The sequence below is a fragment of the Lampetra planeri genome, chromosome 6, assembly GCF_965212315.1.
Source record: "Lampetra planeri chromosome 6, kcLamPlan1.2.h2, whole genome shotgun sequence".
Lineage (NCBI taxonomy): Eukaryota > Metazoa > Chordata > Hyperoartia > Petromyzontiformes > Petromyzontidae > Lampetra > Lampetra planeri.
The window spans coordinates 1,495,147-1,517,467 of NC_136112.1; the positions used below are offsets into that span (position 1 = coordinate 1,495,147).

At 56.3% G+C, this 22,321-nt stretch overlaps 2 protein-coding genes across 3 annotated transcripts in view; both read right to left on the reverse strand.

The window, feature by feature from the left end:
* Positions 1–345: 345 nt before the first annotated feature.
* LOC144719345 (tricarboxylate transport protein, mitochondrial) lies at positions 346–14,475 on the reverse strand. Its single transcript, XM_078595205.1, has 9 exons — positions 14,185–14,475; positions 10,239–10,346; positions 9,592–9,691; positions 8,980–9,118; positions 4,837–4,921; positions 4,507–4,611; positions 3,934–4,049; positions 2,348–2,421; positions 346–1,888 (listed from the first exon to the last, which is right to left on the reverse strand). The coding sequence occupies exons 1-9, from the start codon at positions 14,378–14,380 to the stop codon at positions 1,774–1,776; spliced, it is 1,038 nt and encodes a 345-aa protein (XP_078451331.1). The 5' UTR covers positions 14,381–14,475; the 3' UTR covers positions 346–1,773.
* Positions 14,476–18,386: 3,911 nt separating this feature from the next.
* Positions 18,387–22,321, reverse strand: part of LOC144719346 (clathrin heavy chain 1-like) — a 47,373-nt gene continuing 43,438 nt past the window's right edge. For both annotated transcript variants that reach the window (XM_078595206.1, XM_078595207.1), the window contains exon 32: positions 18,387–21,378. In XM_078595206.1, the coding sequence (XP_078451332.1) occupies positions 21,242–21,378 (137 nt within the window). In that variant the 3' untranslated portion in view covers positions 18,387–21,241. The remainder of the gene's footprint in view (positions 21,379–22,321) is intronic.

Genomic DNA, 22,321 nt, shown 5'->3' on the forward strand with positions numbered 1-22,321 from the left:
TAACGTTCAGGCCCGAGCGATTCCACTGCTGGATGAAGGCCTCCCCGCGCACGCTGGTGTCGGTCATGGGGCGGGGGGGGGGGTGTGAACATACTTCACCACGCCGGTTCTTGCGGGTTCATGAGGAAGACGGAGGTCGGGCAGAGCCCGTGCAGATATATCACTCGCCGCTGATTAGCCGTGGTCGGGAATGGAACTCGGCTCGATGAAGTGGTAAGAGCAGCGCGCCACCCATCAATGTGAGGGGCGGGGTGGTGATAATCACTTGAGGTGTTTGGGAAATGAGAGATGTGCGGATGCATCGGTGGCCTAAGTGGAGGAAGCACGCGGCATCGCACACGCAGGTGGGTCACTTCCGCGGATTTTTAAATCCACGTGTGTTTTTAATAGTGTACAACACGCGAATGTTCCACTGTTTCAAGCAAATTAATTAACGTAATTACAACCACTAGCATTACCACCATCATCATAATCTCCACCATCATTTTCTATTCGCGTAATTATTAAAATTCAGTGTCAATCGATGAACATCTTTAAAAGTCTTCGACTCATGCATTGCACACGCGTAATCGCATTGGTTCAATTTCCCACCATGCAAATAAATCATCCACCCGTTACTTATACCACGTTACCTGTTACTTGCACCTCGTTACCCGTACCCGTTACCTTTGCGTCCCTGACAATACCCATCCTGGCACGCCTCTTCCTAACCTACGGTCGCAGCCCGTTTAATCCCAGCACCAAAACCACACCACGTGCGGTTAAACATTCACCACGCTGAACCGCATCAATCCCTCACCCCCATTCTCCTGCTCGACTCGCGAATCAATCACATGGGGACATCCTCCCTCGAGCTGGGGGCCAGGGGGTGGGCTGGGGGGGACAAGAAGGGGGATCGAGGGGACCTGGCTTGGACCTGTTGGATCTGTCCAGGTGTGCTACAGAGCAGTGGCGAGTTTATATGAGACTTAGCGTGGTGGGGGCGGGGGGCGAATTAACAATCGCGCTGTTTGTTGCTGTCCGCTTGGCGTTTTGTTGCCTTTGCTCGGCAACGGTGGTTTTAAAATACCCCCCCTCCCCCCTCTGCCTCAACACACGAACTCTGCCCCCTGTCGGAAGCAGCTTTGCCGGGTGATTCGGGGGAGGAGGGGGGCACTCACGTTAAAGGTCAAGAGGTCAGCCCAGCTAATACCACTGTCACCACGACCACCACCATCACACACCACGCTATCGCTCCCTTCCTTCTGCCAGATCCTGCAGCAGTGAATACTCACGGAGTGTGTGGGTCTGTGGGTGTGTGTGTGTGTGTGTGGGTCTGTGGGTGTGTGTGTGGGTGTGTAGGTGTGTGTGTGGGTCTGTGGGTGTGTGTGGGTGTGGGTCTGTGGGTGTGTGTGGGTGTGTGTGGGTCTGTGGGTGTGTGTGTGGGTGTGTGTGGGTCTGTGGGTGTGTGTGTGTGGGGGTGTGGGGGTGTGGGTGTGTGGGTGGGTGTGTGTGGGTCTTGCCCCCCATACGAAATGGTTGCCCCCCCCCCCCTCTTTGTCTCGTGTCATAGAAACCCCGTGGACGAGGACGGGCGCACCGCGCTGGGTCCAACATCCCCCTGGTGGTGGTGGTGGTGGTGGGGAGGGTGCGAGGCTGAGGATCCAAGTGCAATGCCTGTGAAGACGTGGGGCTCGCATGTTGGAAGCGGGAGCGGTGGAGGGCGGGGGTTGTGGTGGGAGGGGGAGGTAGGGAAGGGGGAGGGAGGAAAAGGAACGTTCCAGTGCCGGGGACTCAGTCGGTTTTCCAGACGCGGTTGAGGACCTTGACCACCTCGTCGTAGATGATGAAGACGATGGCAACATCCAAACACACGCGGCCCAGGCGCGGCACAGTGCCCTTGTAGAACCTGGGGGGGGGGGGCAGAGCGGGACGCGACAGGGGGGGGTTAAAGGCGCAGCCCTGCAATTGCCCGATCGTGTGACTGCTGGCGGAAGGAGCTCAAGTCATAACCTCTAACCCTTGGCTAGACCCATAAACTCCAACCCGCAACATACTAATGTCAAGTTCGACACTTCCAACGCGCCCTTCACCGGGAGGGCACGCGGGCCACGCGTCTCTGTCCTGCCACGGAGGCCGTGGCGGTGGCCGCGTCGTCAACCGCTCCGGGGTGGTGACCGCTCGCCGCTGCGCAGATCTCTTCCAAAAGCGTCCCATTCATGAATCCCGTGCGAACGCGACGCGTGACAATTTCGTGCGACGAGTCGCAAACACTCGACGGGTAAACCGTGAGCGCAAGAAGATCGATTCGTAATCGATTGGTTGGTTTCTGTTGACGACTCCCCCTGGGTGCGATGCGTAAACTCACGCCTTGGCTCCCTCCTTGGTGGCGATCTGGTAAGCGCAGTCCCACGTGCTCTTGTACTTGTGCGCATCCAGGCCCTGCCAAGGGGTCACGGTCACCAACAGGTCAAAAACAGGTCATCAACAGGTCACCAACAGGTCACCGCGGACAATGTCTTTTTAAATTTTACCAAGTAAGGGCACATTGAGCTGCACGGCTCTTTTTCAGAAGCGACCTGGCCGCAAGTTAACGAAGTGGCTTATCGTGCGGGAATGTAGAGCCGGCAAATACTATGAACGCGTGACGTTGATTCTAAATGTAGAGGTAAAAACTGGGGGACCCCGAAAAAAATCCACGCGACCACGTGGAGACACGCACAGACTCCAAATATACAGCAGCAGGCGTCATGGCCGGGATAGAAGCCACGCCCTTCTGTATACCAGGCGAGGTAGTTAACATCTCCTAGCCACCGCGGTGCCCGATGTCACCGATGCACTCCACCACCACGCCCCGGGGCCATCGCTTCCTTCCTCCTGCCGGATCCCACAGCAGCGGTCGAGCGATGTACGCCTGGCCGCGAAGGGCTTGGTCTCCCGCTGCACCCCAAACTCTGACCTTAGCTCTAAATCTAAACCAATAACCCTGAACTGACTGTGAATTCTGACCCCAATCCTAAATCCTAATTCTAACCCGAAGCCATAACCTCTAACCCTTGTCTAAAATCCTAAACTCTAACCTCAAATCCTAACCCCATTTCTTAACCTTGATCCTAAATAATTAATCTGTCTCTAACCTTAACCACGAGCCCTAACGGTACACCTAACGCTTAACCCTAACATCGAAACTCTAAACCATAACCCTACTCGCTAACCCTAACGCCTAAAGGGACATCAAACTCTGACCTTGAATCTCGAACCCCTAAACTTAACCGACCCCAACCACGCGGTTCACCTCGCAGCGCAACGGGGCCCCCTGGCGGCCAAGGGAGTAACCGCGACACCGCGAAGTCAATGATCATCATCAGCACCATCGTCAGCATCATCAGCAGCAGCAGCATTAGCATTATAAGCACCATCATTTGCATCATTGTCATCATCATCAGCAGCAATCAACAGCACCATTATAATCACCGTTATCATAATCAGCAGCATCAGAACCATCGTTATCATCATCATCATCATCAACGTGACCATCATATTCTTGGGTTTTTTCGGTAAAGTCACGTAGGTAAAAAATTAAAATTAATAAAAGTAAAATAAAATAAAATTTATTTTAATTTAAAATTTTTACCCACGTGACTTTACCGAAAAAACCCAAGAATAAGAATCCTTGCAGTCACGAAAGCTTCACATCTAGACGTGACCATCATCAGTTTGGGCGTCTTTATAAGCACCATCGGTACCATCCTCATCATCAGCATCATCCTAATCCGCAGCAGCACCATCAGCAGCACCATCATCATGATAGGCACCACCATCATCATCAGCAGCAGCAAGTCTTTATTCATGGCTAATTCTAAGGGACCCTGGGGAAGTAGGGGTCCCTGGGGGAGTCTGGGGTAACGGGGGAGCCCCCTAGGGGAGCCCGGTGGAGTGCGTGGGGGGTCTCACCTGCATCCTGGTTTTGACGACGTCGAGGGGGGTGTTGCCGAACACGCTCGCAGCTCCCGCTGTGGCCCCGAAGACCCCCGTCACCAGGGGGTTCATGGGGCGATTGGGGTCATCGCCTGGACGGGGTTCGGAGGCGGGGCGGGGTGGAGGGAGGAGAGGGAGGGGGAAAGGGGGAGAGGAAGTTCGAGTTTTGTTGAACGAGGTGGAGCGGTCGAGGAGGGAGCGGTCGTCGGTTTTGAACGAGTGACCTGGGCCACCCAAAATGATGAAAGCGATGCAAAGAAACAACAACAACAACAACTGCACGTGGCGTTGGGGTTCGGGATAGAGTTCGGTCTATGGCTAGAGTTGAGGTCAAAGTTCTGCTTGGGATTGGAGGTTGGAATTATCGTTGGGGTTCGGGTTAGGATGAGGGATTAGAATTGTGGCGATAGTTAGACTTGGAGCCAGTATTCGGGTCAATATCAGTGTTGGGGTTGATGTTGGGGTTAGGCTGAAGAGTCGTCGGGTCTCTGCGTGAGTGACCCCCCCGCCCCCCGGCCCCCCCCCCCGCCCCCACCGAGCTCCGCCCACCTCGGTACCAGTTGCGTAGTGACGTCATAACGTAGAAGCGGATCGCCTGGTTGCTGCCCTGCTTGAGCACCGTGGCGGTGAGGCCCTGATAGGTGCCCCGCACACCTGGTGAGCACACAGGTGCGGGGGGGGGGGGGTACAGGTGAGCGCGCGGGTGAGTATACAGACAAGTATACAGGTGAGTGCACAGGTGAGAAGATAGACTCAGAGTAGCCAACGGGTGGGGCTGCGGGTGAGAGTACGGGTGAGTGCACAGGTGAGTGTACAGGTGAGCGTACAGGTGAGTGTACAGGTGTGCTCGAGGGGGGTCAGTGGTGAGCGTATTCTCACCCTCTTGGCGCACGATCTCCCGCACGCCGTGGAAGAAGCCCCTGTACTTGGGGTTGGGTGAGCACTGGTCGTGGATAAATTTGACCTGCGGGGCGGAAAGTACACACACGTGTACACACACGTGTACAATGACCCGCGCACGTGTACACACGTGTACACACGTGTACACACGTATACAACAGAGACGCACGCGCATGTGTACACACAGAGAGAACAGATTTACGAGCAATCACCACTAACAGCAACATCATCGTCATTAGCTGCAGCATCTTAGTCATCAGCAGCAAACAGCACAATGTATGTGTAGGAGCACAGAGCTTGGGCACTCGTTGGTAGCGCGCGTTCTGGCTGCGTTGGCGTTCGTCTGTGGATTGCCGCGCCTCTGAATCCACAAATGTGCGGCCTCGTCTCGAGCTGTGCGGGGAGACCCCAACGATGCGAGACCGTTGACGGCGGCGAGAAGTCGCGGGAAAACGAACGGACGGAATGAACGAACGGACGGAATGAATGAATGGAGTCAAGCGAAAGCGGTGGGGGGGGGGGGGTGCGAGCGGGGTGGGTGGCGGGAACTGGGATGGCGAGCGGTGCAAGAGGAGGAGGTGGAGCGAGGAGGAGGAGGAACGGATTTGGAGGAGATTTGTGCCGAGTGTGAGGAAGAGGAACGAGAAGGACGATGATGACGATGAGGAGCGATACGGAGGACACAGGAGGAGGAGTGTGGAGAGTGAGGATTTGGAGATGATAGGGGGGGAGTAGGAGGGATGGGGGGAGGAGGGGGTCTGTGTCAGCTAAAACAGCAGCAAGGTCACTCAGCAGCGGCGGGCGCAGGAGGAGGAGGAGGAGGGAGGAGGGGGAGAGGGAGGGCGCAGGAGGAGGAGGGGGGGGGGGCGCAGGAGGAGGGCGCAGGAGGAGGAGGGGGGGCGCAGGAGGAGGGATGGAGGGCGCTGGAGGAAGTGGGGGGAGCGCAGGAGGAGGGGGGGGGAGGGCGCTCGCTCTACGGGACGAGTGGCGACCCTCGCGAGCTCCGAGCGGGGGGGGGGGCTTCTCCACCCCAGCCCCACCCTCCCCACCCAGCCCCTTCCCACCCACCCCTCCCCTCCCCACCCAGCCCCTCCCTCCCGACCCAGCTCCTCCCTGCACGACGGACGGGCGGACACAATAATCCCCTGTGGGCTGGTGTAATAACCAGAGGTTCCTGCCAGTATGACTTTATAAAAATTTTTTTTAAATAAAAGAACACCCGCGATGAAGAACCGAACCTTCTGTGGCCAGGTCCAAAGAGCCTCCACTGCTTCACACCGCCACAGGATCCAAAGTCCCGCAGCTATCAACGCCACCGCACCGTGACCCCTCAACCTCTGCCTCAGCTCTTGTCGCACCCCTAAGCACCACCTCAGTGCCCTGATCGTTATGCCATGGAGGAGCGAGCGAGTGAGTGGTTGCTGATGTGGTGGGGAGCGGTGGCGTAGCGGTTAGCGCTACGAACCCGGCTATGACCGGAGTTTGATTCTCGCTCACGGCCAACACCGGTGACGATTATCTGAACCGGTCCTGGGCCTCCCCTAGGTCGACTCGGCCTCAATTGAGTACCTGGTGCGGTGTGTAAACATCGCCGCTAGGGAGATAAAAGCGGCCGGGCGTGGTGGTGTCCGGCCACCCCCTCGTGTGCAGTGCCGGGCTTCATAGGTGCTCGCTAACAGCACTTGCCCCAACAGTCGGTTAAGGCTACACGGGGGATCTTTGTCTTTTGGTGGTTTACAGAGATTAGCGCGCCGCGTTGTGAACCCGGCGACCCGAGTTTGATTTCCGGCTAAACCTAGGGGCGCTCGAGCGAAATCTGAACGGGTCCTGAACGCGTCCACTCCCCACCACAACAGCTTCACCAATCCGTAACGACGGGCGTGGTGAAGTATAGACACACAACCTCCTGTGACCGGTGTGGCATCGGGGAGGCTTTCATCTATCAGCAGCAGCAGCAGTAGCAGCGGGAAGGCCCCGCTCCCGAGTCTCGAGTCTGGTTTAGAGGAGGCTCGGTGCTTAACATTTGGAATGTTTGGTCGATTTCTCTCTTTTATCAAAAGGGGCAGGAGCCTATTTAACCCCACAAATTACGACCAAGGGATCCGCGCCGCGTGGGCTCTCCGATGTTGTTTGTTTGTCGGGTCGTCACCGCGCCGTCGAGATGTTAACTACCTCGCCTGGTGTACAGGAGGTCGTGGGTTTGATACCGACCCTGACGCCTGCTGTGTATTTGGAGTTTGCGTGTCTCTCTCTCATCATCATCACCACGGTGGCTAGGAGATGTTAACTACATCGCCTGGTATGCAGGAGGTCGTAGGTTCGATCCTGACCCTGACGCCCGCGGTATATTTGGAGTTGGGCACGATGTCCGACGTTTCGCTCCTCCTCGTGCTAGGGGGAGCTCATCCGGGAAGTTCCATCATTGCCGGCACGGCGCGCGGTACGAACTGAACCGACGACCCCGAGGGTGACCTCATCGCCCAAATCGGCAGAGAGTGGCGCACGGCTCCCTACGTCACAACAGTGGCCGCGCCACGTGGGGGGGAGGGGTGGGGGGGGCTAATGTACGTATCACCCCACCCCCTCAGCCCCCCCCCACCCCCTCTCTCTCCAACTCTCTGGAGTTTTTGCTCCGGCCGCTTCTTGCGCAACCCACAAAGCCACCGCCGCCGCCTCCCCCGCCTGATAATCAGAGCCACACAGCGCGCGTGGAGGTCACTCGGACAGAAAGTGAGACCCGGGCGCCGTCAACAGCGGCCACGCCAACGTGGCAATGAAATAAACCCACGGCACGTGAGTGGTGCCAGCCACGCGACCAGCCAGCCAGACGCCAGCCCTAACCAATTAGCCAGCCCCTGGCCCGGATCATAAGCAATGTAGCACATCTTTTTCGATTTAAAGCTTTCGTGACTGCAGGGATTCATCTTCTTGGTTCATTCGCTAAAGTCACGTAGAAGGGAAGTAATGTGTTTTATTTTTATTATTTTATTACTTCCCTTCTACGTGACTTTACCGAAAGAACCAAGAAAATGTAGCACATCGTCTAATCTCCGGTTGGATATGCCCCTATATAGATCTATATGTAAAACAGCTCAAGCCACGCCCACTCTGAATCCCTCCTCTCCCCGCCCACTCTGGAAACAGACGCCGCTGCTCCTCCGTGCTGCTGACTGCTGCTCGCTCCTTCCTGCTTTATCCTCGTTCCTTCCCTCCCCTCTCATCATCCCCTTTGCCATCTTGGCCTGGTCATCCCTCCCTCCCTCCCTCCCTCCCTCCCTCGTTCTCTCCTCCTCCTCTCTCCTCATCCAGAGCCGTGCCCTCATCTTTGTCCGTCTTGGGGACTTCCGTCCAGGCCATCCCTTCCCTTCCCTGCTCCTTTCTCTTTTCCCCAAACATTACATCCTTGACATAATACTCCCCTTCTCAGCTGCCGTGGCCATGGGTAAAAGTTTACGTTCTATTATCAGTTCTTTAACCACAACAGATACGACTGAGCTCGTCCTTATGCCACTCGTTAATGATCAGCGATGCGATGAGGGCCGGGGTCAAATTTCATCCGAGTGTTGGCACGGGGGCGACATTCCAGAGGCGTGGACGCTGGACTGTGGCGGGCCCCATGCTTTCGCTAGCACGGGGAGGGGGGCCACAAAGACGGCCTCGTGTAGCCACCACGAACTGTTGGGTCAAGCGCTGTTAGCGAGCACCTCTTGAGGGCGGCTCGGCGAAATTGGAGGGCGGCTGTGGCGCAGGGGGCCTACCGCACTGGGGCGAAGTGGCGAGTGGTATCTGACCTAGTCACGGCCAGCCCCAAGCCTCCTTCCCCCTAGGTCGGCTCAGCCTCCAATGAACACATGTCACGGTGTGGTACAACGTCAGCAGCGCTGGGAAGACAAAAGCGGCCGGGTGGTGCTGGCCAGCCCCCTACTGCCCCCCTCTCCGCCCACCCACCAAAACGAAGTGCTTCGTTACGTAAATTCACCCCAACAATCTGCGAACTGTCACCTTTAGCGTCGCCCCACCCGGCACGCTTCACCTGGCCACGGCTTACACGCGCGTCTCAAGGTGCACCCAGCCTGGCACCGAGCGCCTTGGCCACGTCGCGGCCACCGAGCCCGCCCTCACCTTGACGGTCTCCATGGGGCACACGACCACCACGGCCTCGGCCACGCCGGCCCCGAGTCCACACAGGAGGCTCCGCGTGCTGTTCAGGGTCCCGTTCTCATCCCGCATGTGGTTGCTCAGGAACTCGAACATCCCGAACCTGGGGGGCGGTGGTCGAGCGGGGGGGGGGGGGGCGGTGAGGGGGGGAGAGGGGGGGGATGCAGGGAAAGGGTTCGGAGAGAGGGTGGCAATCATGGAGGTCATCATCGTGATCCTCCCGTATCGATGATCGATTATCACAAACTTTTAATCATCGTAGTCATCACCATTATCATCGTCGGCCGTGATTTGTCCGTGATTGAATATGGATTCATCGTTGTCAAGTGATGATTCATCATGCATATCGACTCATCGTTACCATCACCATCTTCTGATATTGATTCATTATCATCAACGATTAGCCGTGGTCTATCTACTGCTGGATGAAGGCCTCCCCCGCAGGGCTTCTTGCGGAGACCGCAGGTGTGCGTCAATGTGCGGATCGGCCCTCAGGGAAATGTTTCCCAGCGCCTGATCTCAGGGGGTCTCGGGGTCGCGGGGGTGTGCGGGAGGGGGTCCCCCGTGGACACTCACCTGACCGCCGCCTTGGGGATGGAGCCGTAGAGGAGGGAGCTGAGCCCCCGGTAGAGACCTTTGACCCCATGACCCCGAACCGTCTGACCCACGCAGTCGCCTGCGGCATAGCATGTATGACGTGGGGGGGGGGGGGGGAATAGAGAGGAGGGGAGGGGTCGGGGGTCAGGGTAGGGGGAGTATGTTCATGCACTTGTAAAAGTGAGTTCACCTGTAGGCGCACTTGTGTGCGACACGTGCACGTGTGTGTTCAGCGTAAGTGCACACACGTGCCCTCAACGGCGCACACTCCTCGTGTTGAGGTCAGCGCACGCGTGCGTCACGGTGTTGCTTGTCAAGTGTGCGCGCGCGTTCTTGTTGTTTTTAAAGAACGCGCGCGTTAAGTGCCAAGGCGCAACGCTCGCGGTGAGTGCTCGCGCAAGCGCGCGCGCCAAGCGCAAATGGACCGCGTGCAAAACGCGCTCTCGGTGCTTAATCGCACGTGTGTGCGTTCAGCGTCAAGCGTGCGTTAAGCGTCAGCGCATCACACTCGCCGAGTGCGATTCCGTCCAGGGTTCTCGGTGCACGTTCAGTGTGATGTTGAGTGCAAGGTGTGCACGATCCGTGCTAAGAGTGTGCGCGCTAAGCGAAGGCGTGTGGGGCCCCACCGATGCCCCGGTACCGCGGGGGGTTCGCCTTCTCGTCCAGCTGGAGCTGCGTCTTCACGTACTCCGTGGGGAACGTGATGCAGATCTCGATGCCCCCCGCGAGGCCACCTGCGATGCCAGCGGAGTGGCGGGGCAGGGGAGGAGGGGGGACAACGTGACCTCGATTAACCCCCATCACCCTTGTCAGCCACGTGACTTCAATCAATTAATGAACCATAGTATGGCATGAAAAATAAGAAGAGGGTTTATCCTTTCTGGCAATAAAACAGGAGGCGTTATAAGATGTTCAGACACAAAATAATTAGCTTTTTCAAGGAATCAAGTCTGCAAACAAACATGCTCTGATTATAATAACGGATATCCATTGTATTTGGAACTGATTGGCCTACAGCCTTCTTCTTGGCCTTGGCTCGCCGGTGTGGGACCATATATATTGATACCGGCAAAAAGGTCCCGTAGACCTCGTATGTGGCAATGCGGCAAGGCAGAGTGGACACACCACCAAATGAATTGTCTGTCAAGGGGGAGTGACGGTGACCCACCGATACGAACGAAATAATGGATTTTTTTTTATTTTTTTTCTCTCTCTCTCTCTACTTTCCCACGTGCGAATTCCAAGTTTCCTGTTCGGCGTCGAGTTTCTCGCGAGACGGAGAGATTCGCCACGTGGGGCCCTTGCGCCCGGCGAGCGAGCAGCGCACAGCTTCGTGTCAGGCAGCTTCCCCGGAAGATGACACCGTAGAACTACAACTGAAGTCAGTGCAGAAGACATTCGCATCTGCACTTGGAGCGCACCTCAAATATTCCCCGCACAGCCTCGAACTGTTGGGGGGGGGGGGGTAGGAAGTGGGAGGGGCGGGGGGGGGGGGCAAGTGCCAGAACGACGCCCGGTCGCCTTTGTCTCCCCAGTGGCTATGCATTACACCATGTACTCATTTTAGGCTGATCCAGGGGCCACTCGCCACTGAACCTAGCCGTGACTGGGAATCCAACTCAGGTAGCAGGTTTGGTAACGCAGAGCATTAACCACTGCGCCACCGCTCCCTATATATGTAAAAGACAAATATCATACGTATAACCTTAACAGACTGATGAGGCAAGTGCTGTTAGCGCGCGCCTATGAAGGCCGGCACGACACACGAGTGTGTGGGCGGCAAGTACCACGCCCGGCCGCCTTTGTCTCCCGAGTGGCGATGTTTACACACCGCTGCAGGTACTCATTTGAGGCTGAGTCGATCTAGGGGGCGCCCAGGATCGGCGTTGGCCGTGAGCGTTCACACACGCGCGCACAAAGTAAAACTGTAGGCTTACACGCGTGTGCATTTAATGTTTACTAATACGATTAATAAACCAATTTCTGGCCCGTCAATCATCCACCGTTGCGTGGGTCGGCCCGGGCACACAACTCGTTCACTCGGCGTGGCGCAGCTCAGGGCTGCCAGCAGGGAGTTCAGCTTCGGTTGGACCCCTGAGTGAGAAGGAGACCGGAGCCGGGGTCCCGGTTTGCGCCCGTGGCCGCCGGCTCCGGAGACCGGGAGGCTCTGGCTCCGTGTGGCAGCTGCCCTAGGATGACCCTATCACCTCCCCCCCTCCCCTCCCCTCCCTCGGCCCTCTCTCTCACTCCCTCCCTTGCCTCCCATCTATCCCTATCACCTTCCCGTCTTCCCTATCTCTCCCTCCATCTCTCCATCTTCCCTCGCCCACTTTCTCCCCAACCTCCCTTCATATGTCCCCATCTTTTACTCCCCTCCTTCACCACCCCCCCTCTTCCTGTCCTCCCTCCCTCCCCGCGGCCTCCACACCTCCCTAACTCACTCGTTCCCTCCCCCTCCTTCCCCCTCCCTCCCCTGCCTCCCTCGCCTCCGCGTGTCGCCAGCTCAGCTCGTTGAGCCCCGGGCGAGTTCCCCCGAAACGCGGCGGGATAGGGAGCGGTGGGGAAAGGGTTGCGGATTTGGGGGTTACATTCGCTGCGTCAGACTCGGTGCCTAGCCCCTGCCGTCGGGACAGGTTCTGCGGGTCACATTCCGTGCTTCGGGGGATTGTGGCCGTGGTTTCGCGGCTGCCATTAGGAGGGTGCCGACGGTTCTGCGTCGTCGAATCAGCAGCGGCTGCGTGATTCGGTATGCTGTGGCGAGGTGGGTCTGATTCTGCAGGGGGTGTGCGTTGTGGGGTGTGTGTGTGTGGGTGCTGTGTGTGTGGAGGGACGCGGGTGCTGCCCACCACCCCCTCCCCACCCCGTATGTCGTGCCGGTGCTCGCGAACAGCACTTGTCCCAGCAGTTTCTTAAGGCTATACCGGGGGGGGGGAGGGGGCTTTATCTATGTTTTGTTGTGTGTGTAGCGGCGTGTGTCGGTGTGTTTGTGCATGAGTGTGTCTATGTCTGTCCCCGTCACCCTCGACACTTGGCACTCAAAAGCGCACACCTAGCCTGGCACCACAAGCGCTGTGGTGACGTCACCGCCCCTGCGTGTTGTCGTGTTGGGGTGTTGCGAGTGCGTGGCGGTCTGGTGGTTGTCGCGTCTCGCGCGCACACCCCATGTGGTCCGCGGTTTTTGTTCTCGCTGATGACCTTTGACCGCGATCGGGCGACGCTCACGCGACCCCGACTGAGATTCCATCCCGCCCCTCCAACCCCCGACCCTCCACCCCCATCAATGCAAATACCGGCACAGGTTAGCACCCCACGTGACGTGGCCCTGTGCGTCACGTCACCTGTTCTGACACTTTCACTCTGAGCGCGAGCAGTTTACCTGCTGTGCCGACGACAAAGACCCCCCGTCTAGACTTAACAGGCAAGTGCTGTTAACGATCAGCACCTATGAAGTCCGGAAAAGCACACGATGGGGGGGGGGGGGGGGTACCCAACACCAGGCACGGCCGTCTTTGTCTCCCTTGTGGCGATGCTTACACATCGCACCAGGTACTCGCGTCGCCGGGTTTGTAGCGCAGCGCGCTAACAGTTGCGCCACCGCTCCTCACAAACAGCACAACAGCAACCACTAAGTGTGGCAGTCCCGTCACCGCGGCGCTAGTGCCAGGCTAGGTGCACTTTGAGGCCGTCACGGGGCAGGCCTAGGTGGTATGGGTTAAATGCCGGAGATGGCTGGCACATGCACTCGACTTATAGACACAGACACGCACACATATACAAAGACACATTCAGACTCATAGTACACAAACACGAACATACATTGGACACAGATACTCGGACACACACAAAGATAGACACAGACACGTGGGCGCAGAGACACACATGTGTGTCAGGCACACACAGAGACATGCACAGCCACGTACGTATAGACAGACACACTCACCTTCAGATACACACACACCTGCAAGACACTCACACACGCACCTGTAGAGACACTCATACAAAAAAAAGATCCCCCGTATAGCCTTAACAGACTGTAGGGGCAAGTGCTGTGGCAAGCACCATACCCGATCGCCTTTGTCTCCCCAGTGGCGATGTTTACACACCGCACCAGATACTCATTTGAGGCTGAGTCGACCTAGGGGAGACCCAGGACCGGTTCAGATAATCGTCACCGGTGTTGGCCGTGAGCAGGAATCGAACCCAGGTCGCCGGGTTCATAGCGCAGCGCGCTAACAACTACACTACCGCTCCCCTACATACACACTTGCAGCAACACCCACTCACCTTCAGGTACACAACACCTGCACTCACACACGAGCCTGTAGAGACACACACACACCTGCAGACACACACACCTTCAGACACACAGCACACCTGCAAAGACACGCGCACCTGCAGTGACACCCACACTCACCTTCATATACACGCACACCTGCACACTCATACAACTGCAGACACACACCTTCAGATACACACACATCTGCAGAAACCCATACACCTGTAGACACTCACACACCTGCACACACCTGCAGATACACACACCTGCAGATACACACACCTGCACACACACACCTGCAAGAATTGCTTTCCCCGGGTGCGTGAGCTTCGCTTTCCCAGCGGGAGCCGCCGCCGCCAGACACCGCGGCCTCGCGAAGGGGTCCCGGTGCCGGGCACCCTCCTCCCCCATGACCGCGACAGCCCTCGCTCCCTGCGGGGGCCCCGTCGCCTCCAAACTCCTTCCAACAGCGCCGCTCGCCTCCCGAGACATGTGGCGCGCTCCTCCGGGTCGCGGGGTCTCGCGCGCTTCCCTCTCTGGCCCGGTGCCGCCGATGAAGCCGTCGAGACTTTGCGTGCGTGGCCGGATCAGCCTCCCCCCCACCACCCACACCACCCTCCCTGGACCCCGCCTCCATTCCAGCAGCAGTATGGGGGCCGGGTTGTAGTGAAGGGGGTGGTTGGTAGTGGTTGTTGGAAGTGGGGGGGGGGCGCGGTAGTGCAGCGGTTAGCGCGCCGCGCTACGAACCCGGCGACCCCGAGTTTGATTCGCGCTCACGTCAAACCAACGCGGGTGGTGACGATGACCCTGAAACCGGGACGCGAACCTCCTTGGAGTCTAAAACGTGAGCAATGGGGAGACAAAGGCGGCCGTGAGTGGTGCTGGCCATTCACCCCTTCGTACGCCATATCGGCTTTAATAGGTGCTCACTTACAATACTTGCCCCAACAGTCGGAAAGGGATATAAGGGGTGGGAGGGGGTCTTTGAAGTGGCGAGGGTGGCAGTGGTTCGACCAGCAGTAGCCCGTCATGCGAGCCCAGCACACGCATGTTAACCCACAGCACACACATGTGCTCTGGGTTAACCGTCCCGTGACCTTCGCGACCGAGAGCCGTCCACGCTCCACGTGACGTCAATGTGCATCGAGACCGGCACAAGCGCCACGTTGACGTCACCGCCAATTGGTGGCGAATTAAGTCGTATTGTTGTTGGTGGCGGTTGTGGGTGTCGTGATTGTGGTTTTTGTAGTGGTGGTTTTTGTAGTGGTAGTAGTGGTCAAGGTGGAATCCACACACGCGGGCGTCATGACCGCGTCACGCGTTCAGTGGCTCGCGGGTCATTCGCTGTACTGTGGACTAATTTCCTCCTGCCATAAGAATGTGGAGTTGACGCCGTTGAGTCGGGGACGTGAACCGTAAGTGAGAGCCACACCACGCTCGTTAGTGCAGAGGACATACGCTTGACGGGGACTTCAGAGTTATTTTTTCTCAGCAAAAAATGTTGACTTTACATGTGCGTGGGCCGACCCCACATGGCCCTTACGAAAACTTTGTCTCGGGCCGTTGCAAAAGCTGCAACCGGCATTAATTCCACAAATTCAAGTGTTGCTGTCAGCTGCCGCCGGCAAAAAAATCCACACTGTTTACCGTGATCAATTACGGCCAGTGTCCCCGGCTAAACTTTCTGACCGAAAAAGCTGCGACCCCAAATATTAACACACTCGCCTTTTGCCCGTCCAAGGGCGGGTGTGTTGCAGTAAATCTGAAGCTTGCAAGCGAAAAGCAGAGCGCGACGGGATATATTCATTGCATTAGTGCGTGTGCAATTAGTAAGGGCGCGGTGACACGGACCTAATGCATTTCAAGGTTATAATCCCTTCTTCATCATGACGTCCTTTTTACTTCGATGTCTCAACAGCGTGACGGAGATCACGTGACGTGAGGGTTCTGCCTTTGTCGTGAGGGTTGTAAGTTGACGCCGAGGAGGGGGGAGGAGGCGCCTTGCCCCCCATGTGGAGTGACGTCACCCGCTAATTATTATGAATGGGGGGGGGGGGGGTGTCCATTTGGAGGACGTTACCTGCTCATCATTATTAATAAGGGGGGCTGGTCGATGTGGAGTGACGCCACCTCATGATTATTAATGAGGGGGGAGGGTGCTCCTTGTGGAATGACGTCACCTGTTAATTATTGAGGGGGGCTGGTCGACGTGGAGTGACGTCACGAGCGTTGCACAGACATTCTTGGCTCATAGTAGCGATTAACGGGGGTGTCCATTTGGAGGACGTCACCTGCTCATGAATATTAATGAGGGGGGGGGGGCTGGTCGATGTGGAGTGACGTCACGAGCGTTAAGGACAGACATTCCTGGGTGATTATATTCGGTATGGCAGAGTCGGTCACACGGGCTTCAGCCGGGTCACTTGGGGCGGTCACGCGGCCGCCGGTTCGCTGTGGAGTTTTCCATTTAGAAATCTGCGGAAGCACGAAAGGTGCCGTACTCGTGTCTGGCTCTGCTGCCGGGGGGCGGGGCAAGGGCCGCTCCTGCTTCCGCACAAGTTTATTTATTTATTTCCGTGCCAATTTGAATTCGATTTAAAAGTAAAACATTAGCGGTGTCCGTCTCTACGGACCCGTGCTGGGAACGCCCCGGGAGAGAAAGGGGTTTGGCACACGCTGGGCATAGTGACCCAGAGGTGTGTCCAGCCGCTCAAAGCACAGCACAATCTCGATTTTGCATGCGTGCGAGCGACCTTTGCCTGCGAGGATTGTAAAGTTGCAATTGCACATTCATGGGGTGGGGGGGGGGAAGGTGCAGAGATCACATTTGTCCAAAATGTAGGTGTTTTTGGGATTAGATCGCATAAATAAATGTCGCTAAACCCGCCACAGCCAATTAGTAAGGCTCGTCACGTAAACAGAACATGCCAATTCGTTATTAGGATAGCACACCGGTGTGAAGAGCAAAGCCACAACATTTACAATCCTAGTACTTGTAAATGTTGTGGCTTTGCTGTACTCGTGTCTCGACATCGCTGGATGTCACCATGCTGTGGTTGCAGTACCGGCCCTAGAGGGGCACGGTGTGCGTTGAGTAACAGCGCTGGATGGCACCAGGCTGTAAGTGCCGTGCCGGCCCTACAGGACACGGTGTGTGGGTGCCGACCAAAGGGGAAGGTCGTGAGGCCATGGCACTCTGGATGACCCGGGAGCACACGTGACCGGTTAAGATGATAGAGGGGCCCCCAAGAGGGGGCTGGGGGGGGTCACGTGATTGGGACCCAGGTCCTTCCCGATGGTTCTGGAAGGTGGAGTCCCGAGAGGGACCGGGGTTGTTTATCCTGGGAACAGGACCCTTCTCTCCGATCTGGGAGTCTTACACACAGCATGTGGACCCGGGCAGATGCTGTTGGTCCCGGGTCCGCCGTAACAGTCACGCGGTAACTAGTGTAGCGAGCCGGGTGGTAACCACCCGATGTTGTTTTTCTGTTAAGGGGACGTTACCCCGTGTGTTGGAACTAAATAAATGCGCCGTCTCCAAAGTCTACGTCTGCGACTCAGTTGAACCCACTACACTAGTCACGAATTGGCACGTTATGTTCACGCGACAAACCTTACTAATTGGCGGCCAGGTGGTGGCGGGTTTAACGACACATTTACGCGACCCAACCTATATTATTGATATTGGGTCGCGAAAGCCTACTACGTGTTAAACTGACATTGGTCCAAACCGACACTCCTCCCCCCCCCTCTTTACGATCGTAAAATAGTGGGGGCCAGGACGGCCGGTGACGATCGCCGAAGTTTATGGACTTTTGTGGCGTCATCTCGGGTGGACGTCACAAAAAGGACTCGGGCCTGGACACGTGGAATGGCGACCGGTCCTGACTAAGCGTTCTCAGGTGCGGTGAGCACACGCCTCGTGACCCGGCAATTCAGAGGTAAAAGGGCCGAGAGGAATTACCCAGCTATGAAACTGGTGGCTGCGGGCCAACCAGCAGATTGTGGTACAGCAGCAAGTGGTTTAATGAACCCACGTGTGTGTGGACCTGTAAATGTTATCCGCTCTTGAGGGCAAGTTTTTCCTCCAGATCCATTCAGTTTCCTCCCACTTGCCGTTTAAACCGGAATTGGCCAAACGTCTAAAATGTGCAGCCTTTCCATGCCCTGGCAATGCGAGGCCGAGGACTGCACGTGCAGTTCATACGCGGGGCTTAAGTTTGTCGCTTAATATGTTCTACGTCGACTGCAGTCGACCTGGACAGAGGAGCGTAAAGTAGCCAGAGCGGACAAGCGAGGGGGCGAACTGGATTTTGGGGTTTGTCGAGCGTGGAAGCGCGGCCCACGCGCTTCCAAAGTGTTGCAAAAATGTCGGCGGTGTTTCGGATGAGGGAATTTTGATCCCTTTTACTGCCGTGGCCAAACTGAGACCAAAGCGTCACAGATACGCGGGGGCAAGCGACAAAGGGTGGGGGGGGGGGCCGGCGCCGTTTTGGGGTTTTTTTGTCCTTTATAATTTTTTGCTTTATTTTTTTTTTACTTCCAATATGCGTTTCTTTTCACGTGAAGAAGCAAACAGCACTGGTGCCACGACTGACTCAATGTACAGCACGCGGGGAATGGAGCCGACGGCTGGAGGGAGCAGCGGGGGCAGGGGGGGGGGGGTTCAGCAATTGTGTGTGCCGCATAGCTGAACGCTTTCTACCACAGCAACGCGGGGTGGTGAATGTACCATCGCTCGTCATCCGCCATCATGGTAAACGTCCAGTAAAACTGAAATTTCCAACTGCTCGAAGTAAAAATTTACATACACGAAATCATGGAGGAGGGCGTTTGGGGGGCGGGACGATGAGTGATTTTAAAACTAGGATATGGTTAGGACCATTCTGGCTACAGGGCCAGTGGTGGTTATATGTTCTCAAGGCTAGGCATGTGGAATTGGGCTGCAACTGTGAATAGGGCTGGGGGGGGGGGGTTAAGGCTGAGACTGGGTTAGAGTTCGTGGAATAAACCACAATATGGTATTGCGCGGTGTTCACTACAATACGGCGGCGTTCTTTGGCCGAACAACAATTCTAGCATCGGCTAGGTTTGTGGTTAGGTTTATGATCAAGGTGGGAATCGTAATAAGAAATGTGGCAAAAGAGGGCTGGGAGGGGGTTGGGGAATGAATTAGCTTCAGTGTTTTGGATAACAAAACAAGAGGGCACCTGAAGGAACTCAAAGCCGACTCCACGTTTACCATGGCTGGGGGGGGGCCCTCCCCCCCACCCACCACCCCACCCACCACCCACCGCACCACACACCTGGTCCCAAATCAGAGCCCAAGGGGGGGGGGACGGGACATGGCAATACTGATCTATCGCCAGGCCCCACGACCACCCAAAAATTCCTCGGCAGCTACACGCAATAAAACAGGGGGGGGGGGGGGGGCGGCGATTACAGCAATCGACTACACACGCAACGGAGAGGAAAAGAGAAATAAAAAAAATCACCAGCGACGAGAGAGTATTATTATTAATTATCTAGTCCGCACAAATTAAACGCGCAAAGACAGTTACACTAGCTATACCGTATTTTGTGAACAATCCTCAAATCTTACACCGAGCGTACTAAGTACATATATAATTTGCTAATTTTATTCATTTTTCTGCTGTAAATTTGTATTATTTAGATCATTTCTTTTGGTAATGGGACATGGCTTGTGCCGCACTCCAGGCTTAAATCAACGACGCTTGCGGTGGCAAAATTGTTCCCGTGAGCAAAATCGAGAGAGCAAAACTCGTACAAGCGCGCCGTTAACAGACGCGCCAGAAACCGGACGCGATCGCAGATAATGCTGGATCAGACACGTTGCTCTGCTGCTGAGTCAGAAAATATAAAATAGCATTGGGGGGGGGGGGGGGGGGGGGTGGACAGGGTGAACCGAGCGAGACGGCGGTAGCAGCGCACCGTGGCCAGGAAGTCAAATTGATCAAGTTGGGAATTCGTGCTCGCAATGGGGGGCCTGCCCCCCCCCCACACTCGCCTGCCCGCTGTACAGTTGTTTGGTGAACCAGTAGGACGTGTGGCATGGCCGGGGGCCCTCTTCTTTTACTGGCGCAAGCAGCCGACTTACACAAAACAAAAACGGGTGGCAAAGAATGAGCCAAGGTGCACCGCGGCAGCACGCACGAGGTTCGCGACAACGCCAAGCGTAGCTGACGACGCGCGTTCACAACAGAACCCCCACCCCCCCGCCCCCCGTTGGCATTTCGTTGTCACTCTCCATCCTGCGTGTGAACGCCCGGACGACGGCGGTGTCACGTCTGTCGGACTGCTCGCGGTTTGTCACCCCCGGAGGGCGAGGGGCGACGAGCCGTCAAGCCGGCGATATGTCTGCCGAAGGAGCCAGCACGGGGCCCGTTGGAGGAGTCCCATTACAGCTCGTTATACTTTAGTGAAAGCCCTCCGCATGCCTGAAATGCAGATTTTTCCACAGCAGGCCACTAATAATAATATCAATAAAAATAAAGCAAACAAAAAAACCCATGTATGCCAACAAATAAAATCAACACAATCACACACTTTTCTTCGGTTTAGGGCAGGAGGGGTTTGAGAAACTGGAAAAAAAAGGAAAGGGAGATTACAACATTACATTCTCAAAACGGTAGGAAAGATCGTGGCCGAGCAAGCATCCCCCACGCGTCTGCAACGTGAAAATGTAAATTTCACAAAACACGCGGCGCTGGTGTAGCAGTAACTCGTCGCCCACCGGCGGATCTGCCGCAGTATAGTCCTCGCCCCCCCTGCCCCCCACCGGCCCCCCAACCCAACCCAAACAAGCACGAATCACAACCTCCAGCCGATTTGCCCTCACACGAGACACACGTTTCTCCCCCCCCCCCTCCCCCGATACCTGCCCCTCCCCCAAAACACCACCCACTAAAGAAAGCTTATAACGGAGTGTGGCATACATATCCCCGAGCCGCCGTCGTCGCACTTAACGAATAAAACAAACGAAAAACGCGGAACCCCTCCGACGCGGCCACGTTTATTTCGCGCTCCAGCAGAGGGTCGTGGGGGTTGGGGCGGTTGGTCGTGGTCCCCCGTGCTGTCGCCACCAGTGGACAGGAGGAGCTACGGAGACACTCGGGGGGTGGCGGGAGAGGAGGGGGAGGTCGCCAGGGCAAGAACGAACGACGCCACCGCTGCCGCCTCGCGGGAATTCTCTCGTGTAGTGTCGTAGGAGACTCGCGGGCGGTGGGGGGGGAATGGGGGCCCCGGGGTCGAGGGCTGGGCCGGGCCGAGCTGGGCAGGGCTGGGCAGGGCAAGACGGGATAGGACGGGGCAGCACTGGATCGGAGGGCCTCTTCACATGCCGTATCCGTACGGCGGTTGGCCGTAGGCGCCAGGGGCGCCGGGCGGGTATGCGGCATAACCGAATCCGGCCTGCGGAGGGGGCGGCACCACCGTGGCGGGGCCGGCGGTGATCATCAGCTGCTGCTGACCTGTGGGGAGGGGAAGGGACAAAGGAAGAGAGGGCCAGGAGTTATAACGCCGGGGGGGGTTAACGCGTGGTGAACGGGAACCCCCGTGTGGGGTTGTTGGCGAGGAGAAGATTATCAAGTTCATTTTAACACTTTCCCATACGGATGGCGGACATGTACTTCATCGGTACGCCTTCAGATCGGAAGACGTACCGAGGCTCCCACAAGGCCATACGGGAGGGTCTTGTGGCACAGTTTGCCGCCAGCTATGGTAGAGTGCGGTCGTGACGCGACAGTAATCTGCGGCGAGTAAAAATGTCTTTTAAAAACAATGGCGATATGCCTCTAAATAAAATTAACGCTGAAGCGCTTGAACGTTCTGAGATTCAGCAGTGAACGGGACCCATCCTGCAACTCGGAGATATCTTGGAACGGGAAAGGGTCAAGCATTGAACGATTCTGCGCCAACCTCTCATCTCCGCCGAATAAATTGACAGAGGGTAATGGTTCACAATTTAAGGATACATTTGTTCATATTTCTTTAGTTTATAATGTATCATGACTATTGTTCGCATACAGCTAACGTTCATATAATTTTTTTTTTATAATTTTAGCAAAATTAATATAGAACCGATTGTGAGAAACGTGACCCCAATGCACGCATCATCAGCATACGAATACATTTTGATTGACGAATCATGACAAGCCTTTGTTCTTTTGGAGTTACACGATTGCAATTCACTTTTGCAATAACGCGCGGACTTTTTTTCTTTGCACACGCAACTCGGTGCCTTCAAGCTCAAGTCGATCTGAACCGAATAAATCAGCGTCATCGTTGCACGCCCATCGGTCGCGAGTCCACGCAGATGGAAGGGGATAAATAGGGCGTATGAATAGACTGCAGAAGCACACCGTGGAGGGGAGGATGAGCATATTCTTAGGTTTTTTTCGGTAAAGTCACGTA